This window comes from Salvelinus fontinalis, chromosome 16 (assembly GCF_029448725.1).
Source record: "Salvelinus fontinalis isolate EN_2023a chromosome 16, ASM2944872v1, whole genome shotgun sequence".
NCBI lineage: Eukaryota > Metazoa > Chordata > Actinopteri > Salmoniformes > Salmonidae > Salvelinus > Salvelinus fontinalis.
In genome coordinates this window covers 31,836,045-31,862,932 of record NC_074680.1, presented here as the reverse complement: position 1 = coordinate 31,862,932, position 26,888 = coordinate 31,836,045, and the positions used below count along the sequence as shown (strand labels likewise).

Genomic DNA, 26,888 nt, shown 5'->3' with positions numbered 1-26,888 from the left:
AATTGATAACATATTGTACATTTAGCAAATTCATGACATATCATGTGAATTGTAATTAGTAACATATCATACGAAATGGATGATGGTCATCCACAAATGAATACATAGGCTACCATACGAAAGGTAACATATTATACTAAATGGATTGTCTCGATTTTACATACAGAATAATACGAAATGCTCTGAGACCAGGTTGAACTACAACCTATTAACAAGTCGGACATTTCCGAGTTTCCTAATTCCGACTAGCACGTGAACATGGCAATAGCCCGCCTCTGATCAGCAACGTCATATTATGTACAGTGGACGCTCCTCCTCCTGTAGATTTTTTTTTCACTCAACCTCTCATTTGACTCAGAGGCAGTCACACACCAACTTGCGCACAGACCGTGGAAAAATAGGGGCAGAAGATGGCTGACTTTACCGGGCATCGCGAGCCCTCAACAGCATCATCAACATCACCCGGGCTGTTCCCAAGCTTGACATTCGCCGTTGGGCAACTTTAAATCAGCCCCGCATTATCCAGCCATCCACCACCGCAAATATTGACAGAGCTATTATAAACAATGGCAGAGATGGAAAAAGAGGGCAGACCCCCCGAAAATAAAAGAAGCAGAAAACCGGCTCACCCCGTGAAAAGGGAAATCAACGAAGAAATGAAGGTAAGTGATTGATATTGGACCACTTGCCTAGGATTACGTATGGAAACAGAACGCTCATTAAAGCGCGTGATTTTCTGTGGATACGTAAAGCGCGCATCCTCTTTCAAAATTTAGAGAAGATTGGATTCATTGAACTGCAATTTGTTGGATGAATAGCCAACAAATTCAATTGTCATATTCATTTTTGGCAATGATTTAAACCCACTCATAACCTAGTCCCATGTCCACCGCATTTTGAATACAAATCGATAGGGTCGATTTTCTTGCCATGCGTTAAACATTATAGCCTATAGGCTACTACCGTCTTTGTTGTTCCACATACCAGTAGGCTACATGTACTTTTTGTCAATGAATGGGGAAACATATTATCGATAATTAGGACCCCATTTATTGTCATTTGTGGAGTTTTCTTTAGATGATTCCATTGGAGTAAGCTAAATGGAAAATCCAGTGCATCAGTCAAGGCGTCAACAGTGCCACTATTACTATTACTACGGCGACGCAGTTAAAATAAAAACGCGTGGGGAGACTATTTAGATATATGAAAGGAAATAAACTTCATTCAAATTCTTAACGTAAGCCAAACGATGTGTATGGTCCTGCTGTGGACGACCCGAAACGTGTACTCCAGATGTGTCTACATGTCCCGGATAAGAGCCCATTGTTTATCGTGCGTTATGCTGTTCTGTATAAGCGTAACGGCGTACCCGATGGTACAACCATGCATGTCATGTATTAATATAAATACTTTGCAGAGAGAAATAGATTTTCCAGCTGTGTTGAAATAAATTGTGGAGAAAAGAGGGTATGGCATGCAGGGAACCTAACGATATCGTTGCTTTGTCTCGGGGTTTCATTATATGTTCACTGTTTGTACACATTATATGCCTGGGTTGAGAAAAATAATTCCCAATACAGAATAATTACCCGAGCAAAGTCAGATATGGTCCTGTTATTAGAGCTTGGTTTTTATTTTGATGTATATATTCAGAGGAATTATGAACAAATATAGTCAGGAAAGCCTAACACCGTGTGCATCATGTCTCTTCTCGTCCAAGAGGTGTGTGTACTGGCCTTGGGTTTCAAAGAAACAATTTTTTTCTCTTGAGGAATGCTAAATATTTGCATTTTTACGTTTTATTAATCATTGCATTGGGACCCATAAAGGGGACAGATATTGCCCCTTCGGGACATTGGTCTCGTGTGTGCTACATTCCTCCCTAATGCATGCCATTTATTTATTGGTTTATTTGCATTTGTTAAAAATGAGTGACATATCTGTAGGCAGTTGCATGTGCAAAATAAAGATAAACAGCAGTTATTTCAAATTGAAAGAACACAGGCTATACTATGGACAAAAAAGCATTTGAATTGGGAATTATTTTGACTAGCACATCATGGTATTCTGTGTATGTAATTTTGTTTCGTTGTCTCCATCAATCAAATTATGTGTCAGACAGACAGACAAAAGTTTTCTGCACTGTTGGGAAAATGACTCAATCGTTATTTTCATTCTCTGAAGCTGCCAAATCTTCTGCTCCGTCTCCTTGTTAATGAGCTTAGTTTAAAATGTGGAAGGTTACACATCTATAATTATCACCATATGTAGAGCATCCTGGATGTCTCCTGTACAACCAATATGATTCATCTTCAACATTGAAGAACACAGCTTTAGATCTGTTGGCAGCCAGACACAGCAAAAGTCAGAGGTGCTGCTACAGTTGAAGTCGGAAGTTTACATACACCTTAGCCAAATACATTTAAACTCAGTTTTTCACAATTCCTGACATTTAATCCGAGTAAAGATTCCCTGTCTTAGGTCAGTTAGGATCACCACTTTATTTTAAGAATGTGAAATAATAGTAGAGATTTCTTTCAGCTTTCATTTCTTTCATCACATTCCAGGTGAGTCAGAAATTTACATACACTCAATTAGTATTTGGTTTGCATTGCCTTTAAATTGTATAACTTGGGTCAAACATTTCAGGTAGCCTTCCACAAGCTTCCCATAATAAGTTGGGTGAATTTTGGACCATTCCTCCTGACAGAGATGGTGTAACGGAGTCAGGTGTTTAGGCCTCCTTGCTCACACATGCTTTTTCTGTTCTGCCCACAAATTTTCTATAGGATTGAGGTCAGGGCTTTGTGATGGCCCCACCAATACCTTGACTTTGTTGTCCTTAAGCTATTTTGCCACAACTTTGGAAGTATGCTTGGAGTCATTGCCATTTGGAAGACCCATTTGCGACCAAGCTTTAACTTCCTGACTGATGTCTTGAGATGTTGCTTCAATATATCCACATCATTTTCCTGCCTCATGATGATCTATTTTGTGAAGTGCACCTGTCCCTCCTGCAGCAAAGCATCACCACAACATGATGCTGCCACCCCCGTGCTTCACGGTTGGGATGGTGTTCTTTGGCTTGCAAGCCTCCCCCTTTTTCCTCCAAATATAACGATGGTCATTTCAGCCAAACATTTTTTTTTTCTCATCAGACCAGAGGACATTTCTCCAAAAAGTACAATCTTTGTCTCCATGTGCAGTTGCAAACTGTAGTCTGGCTTTTTTTCTGGCAGTTTTGGAGCGGTGGCTTCTTCCTTGCTGAGGGGCCTTTCAGGTTATGTTGATATAGGACTCGTTTTACTGTGGATATAGATACTTTTGTACCGGTTTCCTCCAGCATCTTCACATGGTCCTTTGCTCTTTTTCTGGGATTGATTTGCACTTTTCGCACCAAAGTAGGTTCATCTCTAGGAAAGTAGGTTAATCTCTAGGAGACAGAACGCGTTTCCTTCCTGAGCGGTATGACGGCTGCGTGGTTCCATGGTGTTTATACTTGCTTACTATTGTTTGTACAGATGAACGTGGTACCTTCAGGCGTTTGGAAATTGCTCCCAAAGATGAACCAGACTTGTGGAGGTCTACAATTTTTTTCTGAGGTCTTGGCTGATTTCTTTTGATTTTCCCATGATGTCGAGCAAAGAGGCACTGAGTTTGGAGGTAGGCCTTGAAATACATTCACAGGTAAACCTCTAATTGACTTAAATGAAGCTTCTAAAGCCATGACATCATTTTCTGGAATTTTCCAAGCTGTTTAAAGGTACAGTCAACGTAAACTTTTGACCCACTGAAATTGTGATACAGTGCATTTTAAGTGAAATAATCTGTCTGCAAACAATTGTTGGAAAAATGACTTGTGGCATGCACAAAGTAGATGTCCTAACCGACTTACCAAAATTATAGTTTGTTAACAAGAAATTTGTGAAGCGGTTGAAAAACAAGTTTTAATGACTCCATCCTAAGTGTATGTAAACTTCCGACTTCAACTGTATACACCCAGGCATACAGGTGCTTTCTTCTACATTAAACACAATGTATATCTTTCAATGACTTCTGTGAGTTCAAGTTCTATGTCAGCCTATCCAGATAAGTGATTATGAAGGAGGCCGGTAATAGTCATTAGAGACTAGTAGCGTTCATAAACAGTTTGTAGCCATAGAATGTGCTGTAATGTCAACAAACTGTTCTAAAACAAGACTCATATGGGCACACAATTACAATTGACTTTATTTGTCTGAGATGCAGTAATTTCCCCCTAGAAAAACAAGGTTCAAACTCTGCACCTGGTACTAAATCAAATCTGGCCCTGAATGTGTTCATGAATTTGATGAACACTGATTTATTATGTAGGTACGCCATTTATGTCAGTATGACAAAATTGTTACTTCTTGAACAAAGACCAATAAGCCTAGCGGATACAGATGACCAAGTAGCCCTAGTTTAATGTTCAGATTAAGATACAGTATTTATCTCAAAAATCACTATCTTCAACATTCTCTGCCAAACATGCTACAGTATAACGCTCTCCCTAAACCAGAGACTGAAGGCCTGTTTGCTACTTTAAACCGTTTGATACTTTTATTTATTTATTTTCTCCCTTCTCTCTTGTCTGTTTCGAAAAAGCAGTCAAAAACCCACCACACAATGTGCCCTTGTGAGAGATCATACCTCAGAAAAACCAAACAGTCTGACAGTGTTTCCTTCATCTTGTGCCGCTTTAATGTGCACCATGGTAAAATAAGCCACAGTAAGTAATCGAGGAGAGGGGGGCTGTACTTGGTGGGATAGAGGATAGTGGAGCATGGGAGAAAGGAATGTATACAGCAATAGGCTGCCTAAGCTGTAAAAACTGAAACCTGAGCGTCTGCACAGGATCAGATGTCAAGGAAGGTAGAGGAAATGGAAGCGGAGCAGTGGGATAGAGAGGAGAGCGTGAACAAGGGAATGGAAAGTGTGGGCCAGGAGAGTCTGAAGGAGGGCCCACTCAAGGAAACTTGGCATGCAGATTAGGGAATTTTATCATGGTGTACTGTGACCTACTCTGGTTTCTGCACACAAGGTATCGGATTCCCACTGCTCACCCTTACCAGCAGCACCTCTTGCTAACTGAAGGAAATAAGGGAACTACTGCTTTTGATTTAATCTATCAAAAAAATATAATTATTCTAAACTGCTAAAGTTTAGACTGTTCCAGGGTTGAACAGTGGCAGCAAGTTGGTGTTTTGCAGAGCTGATATTAGGTTTGAATGGTGGTATTTTGAATCAATAGAGTTTGCTCATACATTGGTCACTTTTGATCTCTGTTGATGATTCGTTGAATCGGGTGTAAAAGTCTTGGGCAGAAACAAAAGCCTACACACACTGTGGGTCTATCAATTATAAATTGGTTAGCCATAGAGGAGATTGAGTCCAGTCCAGAAAGTTTGCACATCTGCAGTGGACAGTTGACACTCTGCTCCCAGACTGCACCATAGCACTGCCTCCCACCTCACCCTGAGTCAAGCCTGTGTGCTGCTTTCATGACCTGCCATACAGATTAGGTTCCACTCTCTTTACCACTCCCTCTTTCTGGAAGTGGCAGGGTGACAGAGGGAACAGGGAGCAAAGACGAGGGCAAACGTTCTTGAAGATAGAGAGAGACAGATGACTGTTGCTGGCTTCACACCTTTTCATTTTGTTTTAGTAATGTGATGCAGTCACATCTGAGTCAAGCAAGCACTTACTGACTGAGTCAATGCTCTTCTGTAACATGTCAAAACCCCAGCAGTTGTTGAATGAAGCAGTGCGGCAGAATCCACCCTAGACAATAGTTGTGACTATAAACGTTGTATAAATTATGTATACAGTACATGAATAGCAGTGTAACAGGTAGCCTAGTATTGTTTCAGTCTGTTCTTGGTTTAAGATAGAAGTATATCAGTGTTTGTGTTTCTTAAAGATTGCCTTTTCTGTTTCTGAATTGTACTTGTATCTCATGCAGTTTTTGATTCAGAGCTGATGTTATAACTAATGTTGATTATGCTTTCATGTAATGAAATGACTTCCCCGATACAATGGTATTGACAGGGCAGCCCGTAATTGACAATTAAATGATTGATTGAGTACTATTTGATTGACAGTTCAATGCCAGAATGTAATGAAATGACTAATGTCTCATCAGGTTCGGGCTGAGCGGGCCCGCCCATGGGCAGGCAAGGCGGGTGATCTCCATGGCAACCCACCCTACTCCATGGTGAGCCCCTTTGTCCGTGCGAGACAATAGTGCTACTCTGAGCCATATATAGAGAGATTTCAGCCAAACATCTGTATTTATTCCATTTACATAACATCACATAATTCCATGGCAGCCATGTTAATGTTTCCTTTACTGCCTAACATTCACTAATAGCATATAATCTTGTGAATTTTAAACACAGATAGCTAATTGAACTGTTAGAATTACAACATGAACATACAGTAGCACCTCTAAAGATGACCAAACTCTCTCTACATACGATTCTGCTGCTACTGAGATTTTCAGGTTTACTGAATGATAGGCTGATAGTTTTTTCTCATTAGAAGAACATTATTGTGCTCCTTACATGTGAGGAGGTGAGGTGGGGTTGGTTGGATGTTACTGCTTGTGTAGATTTGCAGTGGAAGTCCAGTAAAAATACATCTGTGGTAGTTCTCGTGGTTTGATGGGTTGGGAATTCTGTATAAGACAATGTGGAATTTTTGTAATGTGATCAGTATAGACTATTTGTGGAAAGTTACATGCAACTCATATGGATTGCTTTTGGAAATCAACTGTAAGAAGCTATGAAAGAAAACTTAGATTATGTGCTGGTAAAAACATAATTAATTGAGGCCTTGATCAAACCAGTCTGGGATAAGTCAACTGTCAAGTTGTCCTGATACGTGTGCACATATCTCTGGTAAAGGTTCTGCCACTAGTGAATATTTGCTGCTGTGAACATATTATACATTATTGCATTATGGTTCAGGAAATGGGGCAGACCCATTTAAAAAAAAAACATGCAGCTTGGTTTCATATAGCAAACATATAATACTGCATTTCCTTTATTGTGTGTTTTGGGGGGGAAAGCCATTTTCATATCATATGCTACCAAACCCTTTTATCCCTTATTGCCCCCCTCATAACACTGTGACGTAATAGTGAAACAGGGTTCATGCTTGTTAATCCTAATGGCCAATATGGTGTCTCTTGTCTTGCAGAGTTTTGCAGAGAACACTATGAACGAGCTGCTGGGCTGGTACGGCTATGACAAGGTAGACCTGAGAGACCAGGACAACATCGACATACGGAACTACCCAGATGGAGAGGTACAACACATCTCTGTCCTGAAAGGTGAGCATAACCATGGAGATAAATATTTTATTATCTGGACATTGCAGTTGTTTCTTTGAAGAGGCAAAAAAATGAAAGTTTCACAAGTGGTAATACAAGTGATGTTGTGACGAAAAGGCTGAGGAAGATACTGCTGCAACTTCCCACTGGTTAAAGATATATTTTCAAGGTCTAGTTTTGATTTACTTTTGGTTGAGTTGTCAACTAACGTGAATTCAATGTGAAATGTCATTGGATTTAGGTTAAAGTTGGGTGAAAAAAAATACTAAATTCCCTTACGCAGATTACTTTTTCCAAATCCAAGCTTTCCACGTTGATTCAATGTCATCACATACTTTTTGGGGGGTTGAAATGACATGGAAACAACATTGATTCAACCAGTTTGTTCCAGTGGGTTGGCAGTAGTTCACCAGAATTGATGAGGCAATTCAGTCAGGCTATTCAGATTAAAACCTGTTCTAGATGTTTCATCCAGTCATTATGGTGTAGTTGTTTTCAGCAGGAAACTGCACTTTGCTTTTCTATTGATGATTAGACAGGTGTTTCTGGAATCTCTACATGGTGACTCCTGATTGTAATGCTGGATAAAATTTGAGAGATTCACGTCAGTAATTGTCACGATCGTCTTCGGGTGAAAGAGAGGACCAAGGCGCAGCGTGATATAAATACACCATGTATTTATTTAAGAAAGACGAATAACACTAAAACAAACTAAACAACAACCCGAGAAGCTATACAAACAAATAAGTGCAGACACTGGCAACTTACACATAGACAATTACCCACAACCTACCTAATGACTATGGCTGCCTAAATATGGCTCCCAATCAGAGACAATGATAGACAGCTGTCTCTAATTGAGAACCAATCAAGGCAACCATCGACTTACATAAACACCTACACTGAACACAACCCCATGAACTCTACAAACACCCCCTAGACAATACAAACACCCTATACCAGACAAAAACACACAAACATCCCCCATGTCACACCCTGACCTAACTAAAATAATAAAGAAAAACAAAGATAACTAAGGGCAGGGCGTGACAGTAATTGAACAAACATAGGGCCTTATCCAATCAAAGCTGCTAACCTGGTTTCCAGGGTAACAAAAAGGATACCCATCTTGTGTTAAAAGCATATTTGTTTGAATTCATGTACACACCAAAACAATGTTTACAGTTTGAAACAAACTATTCTGCAGATCTTCCAGAGCTGTACTGCTGCAGTGAACAATGATGTCCATTTCCATTGCTTTACATACAATAAGTCAAGAAAGACCAACGCACTGACTTTTGTCTCCCTCAGAAAACTCTTTGCCAAAAATCCCAAGAGGATCGGGGGAGAACAGCGATGTCTCCCATAACCAAGTCAATAGCTCCCACTCTACATCAACATCGAGGAACGGAGTGACAGAGTCCTCCACCACCCCATCCACCTCCACACCAAGCACCAGGGAGCATGGGAACATGCCGATCATAGTCCCACTGATCCCACCCTCCATGATCAAGCCACCAGCAGGTAAAACACCTCTCACACGCACACCTAAAAATATGACATGTGTTTAAGCCTGCACTTTAAGGACCAATTGAATGTATCCAACAATCTGGTACAAAATATACAAAACAGTGTTATACAAATTTAACAAATCACTTCCATTTCAGTGCTCAAATCCATGGTCAGTTTTACAATCACTTGATGAGGGCCCACATTCCATAAAGACTTGCACAAACAAACCTGCTTCCCCTCCAGCTGTTTAAGTGTCAGTATCACCCAGTCAACTCTCAGTGGAAATGTACATGGCCTGCTGGCCAGACAGAGGGCTTCATTGAACCACAAGTGTGCCGTGAGACTCCAGAGGCTCATCAGCCTGCATAGGGAGAGGAGAGTGACTTGGCATCACTCTAGAGGAGTACCCACAGCTTCGCACAACCTCGCAATGCACAGCGGGAAAAACAGATGGTATAGTCCCTTTCTAACAGCTCAACACCCGACTTGTACCCCTTTTGAATTATTCATATGCCCTGCTAGAGCAACAGAGGGTCCTTTGAGGTGCAGGTACACTGGATGATGGAGGTATTTAATATGGGCGCTGCATAATTACAGTACCAGGCTCTCTCCCAGCAGACGTGAGCTGTTTGAGAGAACGCATAACGAGAGATGAGAAAAAGGCCAGAAAAATCTGAATGCAAACAAACCACCTCAAGTGACCTTTTTGTATGAAATAATGAGATACTTCCAAATGAACACTTCAACTTGTGTGTTGATGCCGTACATTTTATTTAAATACTGCAAGGTTGCCATGGGACTTTTTAACATAAATGTTCTAAAATGATCTTCCCCAGGAATATTTGCTTGAAAGAAAGAAATCTATCTTTTTCACTGGAAAAGATTAACCATGCATAAAGGAGCATATAATATGCATGCTGTGGCCATGGTGCTAACTTTGGGCCTCCTGGGAGCTATTCCCCTTAATTGATAATTAGTCTTTACTTTGAAAAGGATTTGCACTATAGATCCATTAAGCTTAACAAGAGGGAAAAAGCCTTTCCAGTACCCACCACGGTGTGATAAAAGGGTGAGCGGAGGTGAAACACTAATGGCCACATTGTTTTTCACCTTTGCACACACATAGTCATAATGTGGTAATTGTAAGTTATTGGAAGTCTCACAGGAAGAACTCTCTCCACATAGTACTACACTAAGCGGCTAAAAACCAATGGCAATTACCTAGCAGCCGTTGTTAAGATGACACACCCATTTGATGTCATGGAGGGTTGAATAGTGTTTAGTTTCCATTTTCGAATGAATTTCCAATGAAGCCCTCTGCAATTTAATTAGGTAAACTTCAGCTAAAACATTTTCGTAAAATCGGCAAACCAATTTCTGTCCACAGACATTCCTTCGGGTATCTCTGTCTGGTAAGAATGTCTCGTACTGCCTTCATGACTGCAGCAAAAAAACCTTGAGGTAGGAAGCACTGTCCTATTTTGCCTGGAAGGGGAATACGGTCAGGATGCATTGTTGGTGGGATCATTCACATGATGAGATTTGACAGGTGACTGTCAGATTGTTGGGGAAGGGGGGAGGGGTGTTCCAGATCATGTGTTTGTGGTCCCCCAGATGAGGATGTGTCTAATGTCCAGATCATGTGTTTGTGGTCCCCCAGATGAGGATGTGTCTAATGTCCAGATCATGTGTTTGTGGTCCCCCAGATGAGGATGTGTCTAATGTCCAGATCATGTGTTTGTGGTCCCCCAGATGAGGATGTGTCTAATGTCCAGATCATGTGTTTGTGGTCCCCCAGATGAGGATGTGTCTAATGTCCAGATCATGTGTTTGTGGTCCCCCAGATGAGGATGTGTCTAATGTCCAGATCATGTGTTTGTGGTCCCCCAGATGAGGATGTGTCTAATGTCCAGATCATGTGTTTGTGGTCCCCCAGATAAGGATGTGTCTAATGTCCAGATCATGTGTTTGTGGTCCCCCAGATGAGGATGTGTCTAACGTCCAGATCATGTGCGCATGGTGTCAGAAGGTTGGCGTCAAACGCTACTCCCTCAACATGGGCACTGAGCTAAAGAGCTTCTGCAGTGAGAAGTGCTTTGCCGCCTGCCGCAGAGCATACTTCAAGAGAAACAAGGTAAGCTCCTTCTCAACACTCCTGCCTTATTACTTAACCAATTATGAAAGTGCACACAAGACCATGTGATAAATACATGTGTACTACATGCATCACTTCCTCCCTACATCCACTCTTCCTGATATCTCAGATTAAGACGCTGTAAGACACTTGTCAAACCTTAGGAATTGTAGTGACCAACTTTCAGCTTTGTACAGTATTTCCACTAGTTGGCTGGGTAAGGTGCCCACAAGTTTAGGTTCTTTGGATATTTCACTCCTGAGTTTTGACCTTTCGCTTCGGAGTACCCATTGTAGTAGATTAACATGAAACCAATATCCAGCCTTGGCCTGTGGTTTCATCATTGGATATCCAGAAACACAGTTTCAGTAATTTAAACCCTCATGGCCTATGCAGATCAGTTTACTTTCAAACATGCATTGGTTCCAATGCAGACAGTCATTAAGTTAAATAGTGTTTGTCCTGATTCCTGAAGTTAAATATTCTGCTTTCTTTCTTATACCTACCTAAGCTTGGATATTTAAGGAATTACAGGGTAAGTATGATATGTCTTTATTATTTTCCCTTGTTTGTCTAAAGGACATGTCTCACCCAAGCATAATCACTTAGCATAGCTCTGTATGCTACTAGCTGTTGAAATGGAAGTACACATATGTATGTTAATTTTTTCAAGATACGTGAACCCATTTTTTTCCGGTTCAAACTATCTATTTTCACAGCATGAGTTGCCTTGTGCCTGCTGTGCTTCTTCACACGTTTGCTAAGCATTGCTAGTCTTAAAGTGATAGTTCACTCTAAAATCTAAGTTCCTTACTCACTATAATTGCTTTATGTATGTATATATAAACAAAAGCACAACAGAAGAGATATTGTATTTCAGTGAGTAAGGAACAAAGTGAAGTGTTATCCAGGGACAAGAATTCCCACATTAGGAAAACAGACATGGCTAGAGCACAGAAAGTCCTTGTCTGCTGAGGAGGTGCAGATTCTATATTATTTCTCACACTCTCACATTCATGCAGGCCATTTGTGTAAGTGATATCCACATGTTTCTTTTTTCATGCACCCACAAGGTTGGCCACAACAACAAACCCTCCAGTTTTTCCAACAACAAAAAATTGCATGGCTGAAAATGTGTCTTGTGTCTGTGTGTGTCTGAAAGGGGAGCTAGGACATAGCGAGTAGGATGGCAAAGGGGTGGGCAGTGGAGACGCATTGAGTTTCGCTAAATATCTACAGATGCCTCGTCCGCGTAACCCAATCTCCTCTTATGGCGAGAGGGTGGGGAGGATTCAGTTTCTACCATTGCCACTACACAACACCATCCATCCAGTGCACCAGGAATAATACCAACATTTAGACATATGATAGGGTGGCTTGGGGTAGAAGAGTTTTGATCCAGTTGTGAGTTCAGCTAATGACTAGTCTGGTTTATTTCACATAGACGTTCAAGAAATACAGAATAATAAAACTGATGTTGTGAAAAATGTTTTACAAACACACACACACACACACACACACACACACACACACACACACACACACACACACACACACACACACACACACACACACACACACACACATCATGTAAAAGCACTAGAGAGGGAGGGTAAAGTCCAAGTGAAGAGACCCTAGCTTGTATTTTACATCTCATTTCCGCTGCAATACGCCTCTTTTTTTTCATGGCTCAGGAATCTTTCCATACACCTCAAGAGACTTTGTGTCTTTGTCTCTGAGGTCCCTCCAGGCAAGAGGGGGCAGAGTGCTTCTTTACGTCACCACAGTATTGTCACATCACTTCAAACAGACACAAATCTTTACACACCGGCTAGCGGTTGCCTGCACTGCTCTGACACACTGCAATTTATTTTAGCTTCTGGATCCAGTGTCAAAGAAGACACACTGAATAATTGAGGTGTGTGTGTAAACTGTCAGCATTGTGACTCAGTCTAGGCCCCCTTGTCGCAGCAGGAGAGCCTAGTGAGGGAGGTGATTATTTCATAGCTGACAGCAATTTAATACAAAAAAAAAGGGAAAGGGTGACTTTGAGAGGAGTTTGAGGAAAGAAACTGGAGCTTGAACTTGCATTACACTGAGATGGTCATATCATGCTCTTTCTCCTTCTGAAAGTCTAACTAGCCCAGCTAGAGTAAAGGTGGATGATCCTTACAAATCGCGGCTTGGATGGAACAATCAGCAATTTTCATTATTTATCTGTTAGCCAGCTTAATAAACACTGACTTCTGAGGAACATTGTACTATGATATGAAGACCACTTTTAGAATGGCATTACAGTACATAAGTTACTTGACTATCGTAAACAAGCTTGTTATCCCACAACCAAATGGGAACAAGAAGAGAATGTTCAAGGAACATTTCCTGTTAGCTGGGTAATCTAATGAGAGGACAGAAGGAGGGGGCTGGCGCAAAGATGTGTGTTGTCCCAGGTGGGTGAAAAATGCTGCATTTGTCTTATATGTGTGTGAGGATTTGTGCAATGGGACATCTCCGTGAATGTCTGTTTCTTGTTGTGGGTATGTGTGTGTACAATTGTGAGGGTATACCCGTCAGTATCCTTTGTAAAACACCTCTTGGCAGGTGAAACGCACACACACCTGGGCAGGCACAGATGCCCAGATGGAGCTTTTCACAGTGACAGCTGTTGTACCACTCCCTCTGGGCATTGGAGTCACCAGTGAGCACACATACCAGTGGCGTGGAACTGTGATGCCATGTTTACACCAGACCCTTTAGCCGGACTGCGACTGTATTTAGCTGACATGGTGTGGCCATCAATAAGACATGTTACTGAATATTTCAGGGGAACCAACTGTGGTAATATTTGCGTAAAGTAAATGTCAAATAGCCAGGAAGTAATTTGAGGAAGATTAACTTTTGAAAGTGGAGAGTGGGACATCTCCCATAATCACTGCAACAGCAACTGATGGTTAGAAAATGATGACCAATGATTTTTGGATGGGAAGTTGTTTCAAAATGTGATTTGAGATCTCTGGAGGACACATTTTTAACCCATGGCGGGTAGATACTTTCTTAGCCTGTGTCTGAGTTTGTCTCCAGGTAGTCTGTTTTCCTTCATGCTCTCAGTCTCTTCATACAACAGTGGTGGGCCTGATTCACAGTAAAAGACATGGTGTCCCCATTGTATGACTGAACTTTCATGCTGGGTAATTTCTCTCTCCCTCTCTGTCTCTCACTCTCTCTCCCTCGCTGTCTCTCTCTCTCTCCCTCGCTGTCTCACTCTCTCTGTTTGTGTGTGTGTGCCCCTCATGCCTCATCCACTGTGCCAGTACCTCATTAGCACTATATGTAAATGAATTGGCACAGGGCCAGAGGGTCACAGCACAAAATGGAGACTGGGTAATGACACAATGGCGTGTGTATGTGTGTGTGTAAGGGGGGGGGGGGGGGTACATTCAAATTATTATCAATGTGTATCTACACGGTGTCTGGTACCGAAGTAGTGCTGGTGGATTTTAAATCCCTTATCCTGTTTCCTTTAACCTTGATTTTTGTGACACTGTTAAATAATTGTTTCTCCATGGAAGTCTTTAAATCTGATTAATGTAGCATTTTAACCAGCCTCCCTGGTTAAATGAGATTAGAATTCCCCTCTTTCACAGTTCATAATGATAAGGCCAATATAACATCTCTTCAGCTGTCAATGTAAACATTTAACCATAGTTACACACACACACACACACACACACACACACACACACACACACACACACACACTTTTCCACATGGCTTTCATTTATGATAATAAGAACTTGCTTATGATTCCGCAACCCAAAGCATGCTCACCCTTTCACCTTTGTCGGTGTCTTTCCATTCATACGTTTGATGTTGTTTTCCTTTCTTTTCTGTCCACCTGTTTATTTTGTCAGTTCATAAAAAGAGGCCGTTATTTCTCCCCTCAGGCGAGAGACGAAGACGGCCATGGTGAGAAATTACCCCAGCACAGCTATTCTAAGGATACGCCCAGGCTTGTCTTCAAAACAAACAGCGATGTGCTTGTAAGGACTAAAACATTTAACTTAAGATAGTTAAAGTTTTTAATGGCTAACTGTAGAAATGTAATGGCATATTTTGATATTCATGACTGTTTGATGTGTTGAATAATGTAAAGATGTTTGTTTTTAGAGAATGTGCTGTTAGTCAATTATTTGAAAGCATTTTTTTAAATTATTGATTTAATGTGAATAACATACTTTTTTTCATTCAAATTGTTTTATTTTCTCATTTACATTCTGCACTGTGTTAGATTCAGATGTTATGTTCACTCCATAGAAAATTTTTGGAAATTTTCTGCTAATTTGATCATTACCATTTTGGGCTTGGTGACATCAATACATTTCAATCCAGTAACTGAATTGGACATACGATTCGCATGTAAATATTAGCTCTACAATAATGGCCATTTTAGATTTGAATTGTATCTGGTTCAATTCATTCATTTAAGTGATTTGTGATGGAATAGACTCATGCTTTTTTTGCAGGCTTCATAAACTCATCATGATCAAAATTGTTCCCCCATCAGAAACTGGTCCCCATATAATACTGTCCAGAATAATACTGTCCTCCCCATCAGATATTGTTCCTCCAATGCGTACTATCACACACAGTATCATACTCTGTTCCCTTGCTGATCCGTTTGCATAGTGTTTAACCAGACGGTTAGCGAGATGGATGGATTTTCAAAACTAAATTCATTAGACAAATGAGAAATCAGTATTACAAGTACTTTAAACAATGTCATGTCAAAGTGGTTACAACATAATAATGATCTATTAATTACTCTTTAATTAATCATACCATATTATTATGAATTGTAAATTCCAGTTCAAGAGCACTAGAAACAAGACTGTGAAATCGTGTAACAGGTCCTTGAAAGATAATCAAGGAATAAATGGCCCCATGATGTCCTTGTGTACTTGGTAGGTAGCTAGGTAAATACCTACAGCAATGCAAATGGTTAAACGGAGCCGGAGCGACCGCTATTACGATGGCCACGGTTGAAATAAATGACCATAATTATATTCAACTGCAAACATCTGTGTGCGGGAGAGACTAGAGAGAGAGAGAAATAACTCCATTAGGGTAATGCACAGTGAAATTTCACTCATGGTGCAGAAACTCGTTAAGTGCTCTCCATCTGTCTTCTTTTTAGCCCAGGAAAATTTCAACACTTATAATTTAAAATATCCGGGCTTACAATCATTGAACCCAACTCTCAGAGCACTTTCCAGACTTTTTTTTGTTGCTATGGCTCATTGCGTTCCACGGGATCGAATAGACAGTTTTAAAAAGAAGACTACAGATATCAACGCTCGCTGAAAGGTGACTATGGATCACTCACCTGTAACAGTACCAACACAGTACATGAAACACTAACCCTGTAATGCTGGCTACTATAACAGAACATTGCAGAGGTGGTCTGATTGTCATGTCTACATCATGACAGCCTCTCCCACAGTGGCCGTTTGACTGACATCTGCTGATGGAGGAGATCTCTGTTTAACATTAAAATTCCATTATGGACAAGATTGTTATTGACTGATTTGTCCATCGCTTTGACATGCGTGACCTGTCAATTGACAGACAGGGGGAAGAGATGGAAAAGAGAGATAAAAGGGGAGAGTGAATGAATCAGGGCGGCCTATCAACAGAGATCTGAGTAGATACTTCAGTAGGTCTTAAACTACTAGAGTGACAAATGAAGAACAAATCAATGAAACAGGCCAGGGTTCAGAGGAGGATGACACACGAGTGCCACGTTACTGTGAAAGCCAAATGATGGGGGTTCCCAAAGCTGATGTTGATTTTGGGAAGATTTCATGACCATTATAATTTGAAGTTGTCATGGCGTGCGTGTGTGTCTGCGTGCTTGTGTGCGTGTTCTAATCAACATGTGACTCAAGTGCAGCAGGCATATATGTGAATCTCTGAAAGATTGAATGCGTAGGATCATAGTCGTCTTCCAGTAGCATCCCACAACGTATTAGCATTCAGCAAAGGGGATTAGGGTGTGTGTGATAGATGGACGTCGTTGAGGGGTCTGACAGCTGATTAATGCCTTAATTATCTCGAGTGAGTGGCTGCCACGTCCCTCTGAGCTGGCAGAGTGAGTGGCTGCCAGGTCCCTCTGAGCTGGCAGAGTGAGTGGCTGCAAGGTCCCTCTGAGCTGGCAGAGTGAGTGGCTGCCAGGTCCCTCTGAGCTGGCAGAGTGAGTGGCTGCCAGGTCCCTCTGAGCTGGCAGAGTGAGTGGCTGCCACGTCCCTCTGAGCTGGCAGAGTGAGTGGCTGCCACGTCCCTCTGAGCTGGCAGAGTGAGTCGCTGCCACGTCCCTCTGAGCTGGCAGAGTGAGTTGTGTGCCCCATCTCCCTGGCCCATCCATTGCCTTCCACTCACTAGGGTCACGTTCATTATTTCAGGTACTCTAATGAGAACGGCCACGTGATGATTGGACGTTCAGTGTTTTTGAGCATTTTGGAAATGTTTGTAGCCAATAGAAAATATCCTGAATTCCCACAGAGTATTGAAAAGTTGTGCTAGGTTGCTCCCCTGCCCTGCCCAATGTGTGCAATGGCCCCGCGGTAGGGTTGGATGATCCCATTCCATTTTAATGCTGTCAATTCCACTTTAATGCTGTAAATTATATTTTAATGCTGTCAGTTCATGAATCAAAGAGGCTTTTTTATGTAATGAAAATATCCCAAACACTCATACTAAAGTTGCACATCCGTAGTGAATAGCGACGCATTATAGCACCCTCCTAGGTGGTGCTCAGCAGCCAACTGAACATGTAGAACTCCGCCCAGCTGTCAGTCTCTCTTCTGTGTCCCCTACTGGCAGCTTGTCCACTGTCTCAGTCTGTCCATCTCACCCACCCACCACAATCACGTACCCCCACTCATGATCATACCTTGGGGAAAGCCTTTTACTTGAGGCTGTTATGTGCTGTGCCTGTGGCCACTGTCACACGTGGCTCAGTGGCTAAATGTGTATCTGAGTGGTTCCTCCTTATGGAGGAGGTTTAAGAGGTGACAACCCCATGGCAAGTGTAAATGGGAATTACATGTCTGGAGAAAGTGTTGTCCTTTTAAAAGCTTTATGTACACCCATCCAGATTTGCACTCACTTAAGCTAGTCTAAAGCTGGATTTTCCTCAGATTGTATTTATCAAGGTGTTACCATGTGTAGGACAGTATTTGCACCGCAAGGGTCATAGCAGTATGAAGTTGCTATGAAAATCTCTGTCTCACTCACACACACTCGATCATATTTTGGGTAGAGTATGCAGCGTTATGCAGTGGAAGAAAAATACAGATGGGTTTGCACAAAAATACAGATGGGTTTTCACAAAAATACAGATGGGTTTTCCTAACGAGGATACAAACATGCACAGGTGCAGTGCAGATGGACTTTTATTTACTTGGTGTAACGAAACAGAATTTGACCAAGTAATTTCATTATGATCCAAAACTGAACTCTGCGTATCCATTCCCCCCCACCTAACGAGCAAAACATTTAATTGGTCCCCCCTCATGACAGCGAAGATTTAAAACTTTTAAAAAAGCAAATCTACACATTTTGCCATAGGGTGAATTTTGTATTGAATTTTAATTGAATCTAATTGGTCCGTGGACCTACAAAACGGGGCATGAGCCCACTGGCCACCAGTTGCCCATCCTTGTTATAGAGTAACAACATGGCAAAAGGGCAAACACCTTACTACTATTGAGCTCCACCCCCCTTTTGCCCTCAGAACAGCCTCAATTAGTCGTGGCTGGACTCTAGAGTACAAGGTGTCGAAAGTGTTCCACAGGGATGCTGGCCCATGTTGACTCCAATGCGTCCCACAGTTGTGTCAATTTGGCGGAATGTCAATTGGGTGGTGGACCATTCTTGATACAGTACACACAGGAAACTGTTGAGCATGAAAACCCAGCAGCGTTGTAGCTCTTGACACACTCAAACTGGTGCGCCTGGAGAAATTACCATACCCCGTTCAAAGGCACTTAAATCTTTTGTCTTGCCCATTCACCATCTGAATGGCACAAATACGCAATGCATGTCTCAATTGTCTCAAGGCTTAAAAATTCCTTTGTTAACCTTTCTCCTTCCCATCATCTACACTGATCGAAGTGGATTTAACAGGTGACATCAATAACAGATCATAGCTTTCACCTAGAGTCACCTGGTCAGTCTGTCATGGAAAGAGCAGGTGTTCCTAATGTTTTGTACACTCAGTGTGTAGTGTTTCTGACTTTGAAACTGCTTATGTATGGTGTCTGTAGTGCATTGTACCTGATGATGTCTTTGGTCTTGTGTTTTTGTTTTTTTGTGTTACAGGTGTGTGACTGGTGCAAACACATCCGCCACACCAAGGAGTACCTGGACTTTGGTGCCGGTGAACGGAGGCTGCAGTTCTGCAGTGCCAAATGCCTGAACCAGTACAAGATGGACATCTTCTACAAAGAGACTCAGGCGGCGCTGCCAGGGGGCCTGTGTAACCCAGGACACGGCCCTGTGGAGGGCAAGTCAGAGAGCAGCACTGGGTTGCAGCTTTTAACCCCCGATTCCTGGGGCACACCTTTGGGTGACTTACATCGCAAAGCCCCTTCTCCTGGGGCAAACCCCTCTGTGCCAGGCTCCTCCAGCTCCACCGCTGCCTCTCCCTCTGAGACAGGCACTGTCTGCTCTCCTTCTTCCTTGTCCACCAAAAACTCCACACCCAGACCCCACGAGAATCCCACCTTACCCCCTCCCCCACACCCCTCTTTGCACCCTCCCATGGGAGTCCCCTCGGGCAGCCCCCCCATGGTGATGACGCCCCGGGGGCCTGTGCCCCTGCCCTTCTTCATGGAGCATCAGATGATGCAGCAGATGCGCCCGTCGTTCCTCCGCCCACCTCCCCACCGCCCAGACCCCAACAGCCCTCTGTCCAACCCAATGATCCCTGGCATCGGACCACCACCCCCACCACCCAGAACCCTGGCTCCGCCATCCAGCCCTATGCACAGGCCCCAGTTTTCACCCCACCACCACCCCTCAAACAACCCCAACCTTGGAGGGAACCCTCCAGGGATGATGCCACCCTATCCAGGCCTACACATACCTGGTTTTCCTTTCACCTCCAACATGATGCCAAACGGGCCCATGCATATGCCGCACATGATGAACTTCAGTATACCTTCCCTCGCCCCCCTGGTGCCCCCACCAACCCTGCTGGTCCCTTACCCTGTCATCGTGCCCCTGCCGGTGCCCATCCCTATACCCATACCCTTCCCCTTCAACCCCAAGACCTCCAAGGACAACCCCAGCAACAACAACGACCCCATTCCAAGTGCGTCAGGGGAGAACACTGATCCGATGGAGCCCAAGCCTTTCTACCCTGGTTCCTCCAGAGGGGAACTGAAGTTGGGGGCCTCCATTTGTGGGGTGCACTCCTTGGGCTTTCCTGGCTACACTCTGGACCGCTTTGGCTCTGAGAGAAGTAGGATTGACGTGGTGGACCTGACCATGAAGACTGAGAGTCCGGAGAGTGCCACCACCCTGGGACTCTCGCTCTCTGGTGGCCCCGCAGCCTCCCTCCCCGAGGGAGTGATCGACCTGACTCTGGGCCAGCGATCGCGGCTGCAGCAAGTCATCCAGCGGGTGGTGCCCAGTGTCCAGGTGAAGGTGGAACCGGAAGGGGATTCATCCAGCCCCCCACCCTCTGGACCATCCTCTCTTGATGTCTCTGGGAAGGGGGACAGCAGCCTAGAGGACATGAGCCAGGAGGTCAGGGAGGCCATTAGTGTCTCTCTGAAGCCAAACTCCCTATCTTGTTGCCAGGCCACATCCCCATCCCCCCAGCCAAACCAAAACTCCTACCCCACCCAGCTCACAAACCACCCTGGCACCCCACAGACCCAGCTCTGCAACCTCGCTGCCCCCTTTAATGTCATAGTAAACGGCAGCAGTCAATCCACAGACAGTCCCGGCAGGAGCACGCTACCCACACCTCAGTCTGACCCTGGTCAGAGAGGAGGAGGTGGCGAACCGGCCAACTGCGAGCTGGAGCAGGATGCCCTGAAGGAGAACAGCTGCACAGTGGCGGAGTGGGAACCAGGTAAGAGAGGCCCGAGTGACGAGGCAGCACAGGGGGGGACTGATGAAGGCAAGCTAGAAGCTTTCGGCGACCTTATGGATCTGGACGATGATGACGACCACCCCTATGCACTGCTGCTGCCCAAGGCTGACTGTGTCATCCAGCCCGGGCCAAAGCCCAGCGACAAGACAGCCATTGTGTCCTATAGCATCAGCGCTCCTCTGGCGTCAGGGAGCCCAGAGCTGGAGCCGCCGTTAAAGAGGAGGTGCCTGCGAATACGCAATCAGAACAAATGAGGCAGAAAAGGTTGGTCTCATGGAGCCCCCTACTGAGGATCCAAAGAGGTCCCCCTCTCATAATCTCTGCCCTGTACCTGTCCCTACTACAGGTGGTGTGGAAATGACAGCTTTTTTTGGTTAATGTCACACAAAAAGGCTTTCATAACATTAAGATGTCTGATTTAACTCTGTGGAGGGTGTTTGTGCTGCTTTGCAGCATATGTTGATGTATATAATTGCACTGATGTTTGATCATATTGATTAAATATATAGAAAAGTTTCCTCATCAAGCATAAACTGACCTTTTTTGTCTGCATAGATGTATTGCAATGTTTCCCTCTCACTACTGCCCTTGCTGTAGCTATCGACCTGATCTGAGAGGGGTGCTGACAGAAATATACCAGCATCAGGGATGATATACTCTGAAGTTAGGGTTGATAAAAAGCTAATGCTATTTTAGTCAAGCATGCAGCAGTAAATCAACTGGATCTGAGCGAGAGATGTGTTTGGTTGAAAAATAGACCTGTAGAATGGGGATTCCCTTTGTCTGATCTAATATGTCTAATTCTGGATCCTCTTTCTTGTTTCACATTTCAGCTCAGACAGGTGGCAGTATTTCCCCAACAGAATGAGGGACGCTTTTGAAGCTGTTGACAACACTAGCCTTCAACCATCCGCTCCTCCACTCCACGAACCTCTCTCCCAGCCAACTAGCCATGTAACCCTAATCTTGACCCTCAGACCACCCACACTGCCCGTCTCCCTTCCAAAGCAAATGCTCTGTCAGATCTCTGCTATCCGACCGGAGAAGCCACAATGCTAACCCAATAGGATTACCAGCAGTTTTATGTTCGCTGGAAGAGTCCTAAGGTAGCATTTTTAGCCAGTCTGTTCCACAGTGAAAGGGGGAGTTTTCTTGTGGCAAGAAATTCAGGCTAAAGTCACCCCACCCCCCCCCCTCCTTTGCATGATCACAACCAGTACAAAATGCTAACATCCAACCCCCATCCCACCATTGACAGTAACAGGACTTTTGTTTTTAACTGGTAACCAAAAAGAGACATCTCATGATGGAAGGTAACAATAAGAAGGAGACATTTTCTGAGCCTCATGGGTTCAGGAATAAGAAGGAAAAAGAGGAGCGGTGAAATCCTTGTGTTCTGACTGTAGCACTCCATCCCTGAAGATATCAGGGCCCCCCTGCCACCACAGAGCCTTTCTCTAGTAGATAGAGCAATGGGGATATCTCCACAATAAAAGGAGACCTTGGCACTATTGATCTGCTCCTCTTCAGTGAGTTTCATGGTCATAAAAGACAAGGATTTTCAAGTATATCCTCACTCACTGATTTGTGGACAACAGGGTAGCGATCTCACCAGCAAAGGAGGGTGGGCAACTTTGGACTATGTGCAATCTCTGCCATCGTGGAGGCCATTTTGCATCTTTGCAAGCCCCTGGTCAGACCGAATCAGATGTGTAATTCTAATTCTTATCATAATTTATATATTTACATTTTTCACATCCTAATGCTATTGATGATAATGATGTACTCTATCTTCAGCCACATCTCTGATGTGTACAGTAAGGTTATGGTAATGGAGTGACTTCCATCATGGAAGCAAAAACAGGACTGCTGCTCATCACACCGCTAAGGGATTGTGTCAATCAGGAGATGAGACGACACCCATTAGAATTGTTTCATCACTAGTGTTCAGGGTCGTAATGCTGCACTAGGATTTACCATTGACAAGTGATGCTGACTCTCTCTTACAATCAAATTTGCTTGTCATTCTTGGATAATTGTCTGGAAACAATGGTCCAAACTATTTGTCAAGCCAAACTACTGAAATAAATTTAACAATTCTTTAATCAGTCACACATGTCATAGATAATCATATTTACATTCTATTTTTTTTAACAGTTATTTAATTTTTTATTTAACTAGGCAAGTCAGTTAAGAACAAATTCTTATTTACAATGACGGCCTACCCCGGCAAAACCTGGACGACGTTGTGCCAATTGTGCGCCCTATGGGACTCCCAATCACGGCCGGATGTGATGCAGCCTGGACTTTTATTACGATATGAGGAATCATCTCACTTCCCTGTCCTTCATCCTGTTCTACATTTTGTCATTTTCCAGTGTTAATCTGTCTGGATGATAACATTTTGTCAGTGTTTATTTTGCTTCATCGGAGTTTATACTGCCAGTAGACACTAACATTTTTGCCATCTATTTATTTACTATGTTTTGGTGTCATTACGTTTGCTATGGCTTCATAGAGGAATTGTTTGCTCAATTATCTTGTATATCTAGTATGTCTTCAAATCTTTTGGTGCAAAGATTAAACGATTTCTCCCCCATAGACTTCTTTCAACATCAAATTAGCTTTTTCGATTTTCATGTGCAATTTCTCCTGCCAAAATCTCCACCTTCTTGCCAACTTCTTTTTCCATCTCTCCATTTCCCTTTGAGTCTGAACCTTTTTTCTCTTCCACTGAACACCAATGGGAAATGTCATGTCACACACCCTCCAGAGCTATGGGTTGCATGTTTTGTTACAAAAATGGGAGAGTTACACACAAACACGTGTGCATTTACACACAGAGGTGTCAGGTCTCTCTTTCACACGCACATACACTAACTAAAATTAAGTTTAGATATTCATTCTCTCTCCATCCTTGTGTTGTTCTAACTCCTCTCTCTTGACTCCCTTCCTGATGACAGTAGTGTTTGCCCATGTTCATATTGGAGTCTGTTGACTCTGAATATATGCACTGCAACACAATCTGACACGTGTTGATAGTCAGCCATTTAGGCTTTGCTTGTCCCGTGCCAAGACAGAGATTCTGTGTCACAGTAATCATTGCCTTGAATTTCAGTCTCTCGCTTATTATTATTTATTTATATATATTTTTGAATGTGTCTGATATTTCCAGACTCGGCCACCTAGCCTTTGCAGTCATTATAGTGCACACTCCAAGAGTAGCAATTAATTTTCAAACAATTCAATTTTGTACAGACTAATTCTCAATGATTCCAACCAAAATCAGAGATCACATAAGAAACATAAATTCTGAGGAATCATTTCCATTTCTTCATTCACTTTCACCACCATATGTAATGTGAACCAGAGATACTTGGACAAATATAGCCTTGAAACTGGACACGTGTAGTGTCTACGGTTCTTGACAGATGTGGGAGACAGTTGAAACTGAGACAATGAAACAGTTCGGGTTTCTGTCTGACTGCAGAAATGTGTGTGCCGGTCTGTGTGCATGCACGTGTTGAATTGATCTCATCTGACCATTGCTGTCTTTATCTGGGTGCATCTCAGTGAAAAATAACCATGTGTAATGCTTAGAATTGCCACTAGGTGTCAGGGTAGATATTCTTTGCTGCCAACACGGTGGGCCTGAAAATACAACTATGATTATTATTTATTTTTTAGCAGAGCCCCCTTCTAACACTTCCACATACCTTTGAGTGGCCCTGACGCATAGACCTACTCACCCAAACACAACGGCAAAACACACACACACCTTAATATCACCTTCATCGTTGTGACCGAAAAGACAATTCAACCCTCCAGTGTCAGCATCATCAGTCTTGCTAATGCTTACAGGAATAAAGTGGAAAGCAAATTGTATTTGGTTAAAGTCATCTGCATATGTTATGGTGGAGAGATTAAGAATAAAAGAGAACATTCAGCACCCATCTAATGAAATTAAATAGGCTAGGTCAACAGCCTAAGATATGCAATGACAACTTCATATTCAAAATCTTTATGACAGAGTAGAAATACACAAAAAAAACATGACATTTTTCATGTCACTTTTCAAACGTGAACAGAAAAGCTGCCTTAACTCTCGCTTGTGTACTACTCCACAGTGCATACGATGATGCTCGCTAGTAAGACTCCCCACTTTGTACAAAAGAAAATAGACAAAAAAACAACTTTGTTGTGTTGATGTACAGCTGATCAGCTTTTTTTGTGACTTGTAAACCCAACCCTCACATTTAGCTAAAAGACCCTTCTTCCTACAGCACCAACAACTCCTACTTGTCCCAAGCATCCCCCTACCCCTTCTATATTTGATCTTATGGTGAATTCTCAACCTTTTTGTGTACATTTTATAGTATTATTTATTATTGACAAAATTACATTATTTGGACTGGGCATTTTATTTAAATGTCAATGCTTGGTGAAGAGTCAATTGTTTCTTTTATAATTAAAGTGAAAAAAAATTGCAAGAAATGGAAATAACCCTTGTCTTTTTATTATGAAGTTGTTGCTATAACTTGTTGCCAAGATTGCTTTGAAAATAATAATGTTGTGCTGTAACAGTATTTGCTTTATTCAGTGAATTGCTTATGGAGACTAATAAATAGAGGCACACACCAACTTGTTTCATCTTTGTCAATATCCGTTCATGTAAACTGCAGACACGTGCTCACACACGTTATTTCCCCTTCTCTTACCATGGCGCAAAATACTCAAATATTATTTGGACACATTGTGTCTTATTCTTCACTGCGCATCACAGAACACTTGGGGTGGCAATTAGCAGAAAGTCTGCACCATCCGTTACAGCATAATGAAGAAAGGAGAGACTGGTGCAACCACAGAGTGACATACTGATACTCTACTGAAGGTACAGTATGTAGTTCTACTGTAGGTACCAATACATCAAAACAACACCACAAATGGCTTATAATTACTGGGAGCAATATCATCATCGACATCGAAGGAAAGCCATACAGTATGTCTACCTCTAGGCTGGGCAGCTGCTAATAGACTTTATGGATCTCCACCACAGGAGGTTGGTGACACCTTAAATGGGGAGGATGGGTTTGTGGTAATGGCTGGAGCGGAATTTGTAGAATGGTATCAAATACATCAAACACATGGTTTCCAGGTGTTTGATGCCATTCCACTAACTCCTTTCCAGATATTATTATGAGCCGTCCTCCTCTCAGCAGCCTCCTGTGATCTCCACTATGGTCTGGGCTTGATGTGCACTGCTGGTAATACACTGGAGTCCCCCGGTGACCGGTTCGTACATAAAACATTCTCCATTCAGGCTGCAAAGGCTTCGATTTCCTCTTTAACTAGATTTAATGAGAAAAGGCAAAAAAAAAAACGGGGGAAATATGCATACTTTCTTAATGAACACAGAATTTTCCACTGCCAGGCTAGAGTGGATAAAGCCTACGAATGCTACTTCCTGATGTTGCGCCCTGCGTTCAGCCAATCAGGTTGCAGCAGTCTGTTGTTTACCCCTGGCTGAACACGGGGCGAAACACAGGAAGTATAGCATTCCTAGGCATTACCCATTCTAGCATAGTGGTGGGAAACGATGTGGCAACCCATCAAGAGGTTCAAACCTATTGTTGAAACAAGGTGTTAGCGTGATAGTCACATGGACAGTTGTAGGGTCGCAGGTTCAAGTCCCAACAATATCAAGAGATAGATACCTATGTGCTGTT

The 26,888-nt window shown here is 42.8% G+C and overlaps 1 protein-coding gene across 8 annotated transcripts; it reads left to right on the top strand.

The window, feature by feature from the left end:
* The first annotated feature begins 325 nt into the window (after positions 1 to 325).
* Positions 326 to 25,803, top strand: LOC129813029 (sine oculis-binding protein homolog A-like). Of its 8 annotated transcripts, none has more exons than XM_055865164.1 (9): positions 327 to 662; positions 6,164 to 6,235; positions 7,222 to 7,354; positions 8,666 to 8,878; positions 10,849 to 11,000; positions 11,512 to 11,535; positions 14,945 to 15,040; positions 19,380 to 21,141; positions 21,996 to 25,803. In XM_055865164.1, exons 1-9 carry the CDS (start codon positions 567 to 569, stop codon positions 22,028 to 22,030), a joined length of 2,583 nt encoding a protein of 860 aa, XP_055721139.1. In that variant the 5' UTR covers positions 327 to 566; the 3' UTR covers positions 22,031 to 25,803. The 8 variants fall into 8 exon arrangements, with proteins under 8 accessions (XP_055721136.1, XP_055721141.1, XP_055721139.1 ...); XM_055865158.1 differs by having other exon boundaries at positions 19,380 to 21,426; XM_055865160.1 differs by lacking the exon at positions 6,164 to 6,235 and having other exon boundaries at positions 19,380 to 21,426.
* The last annotated feature ends 1,085 nt before the right edge of the window (positions 25,804 to 26,888 follow it).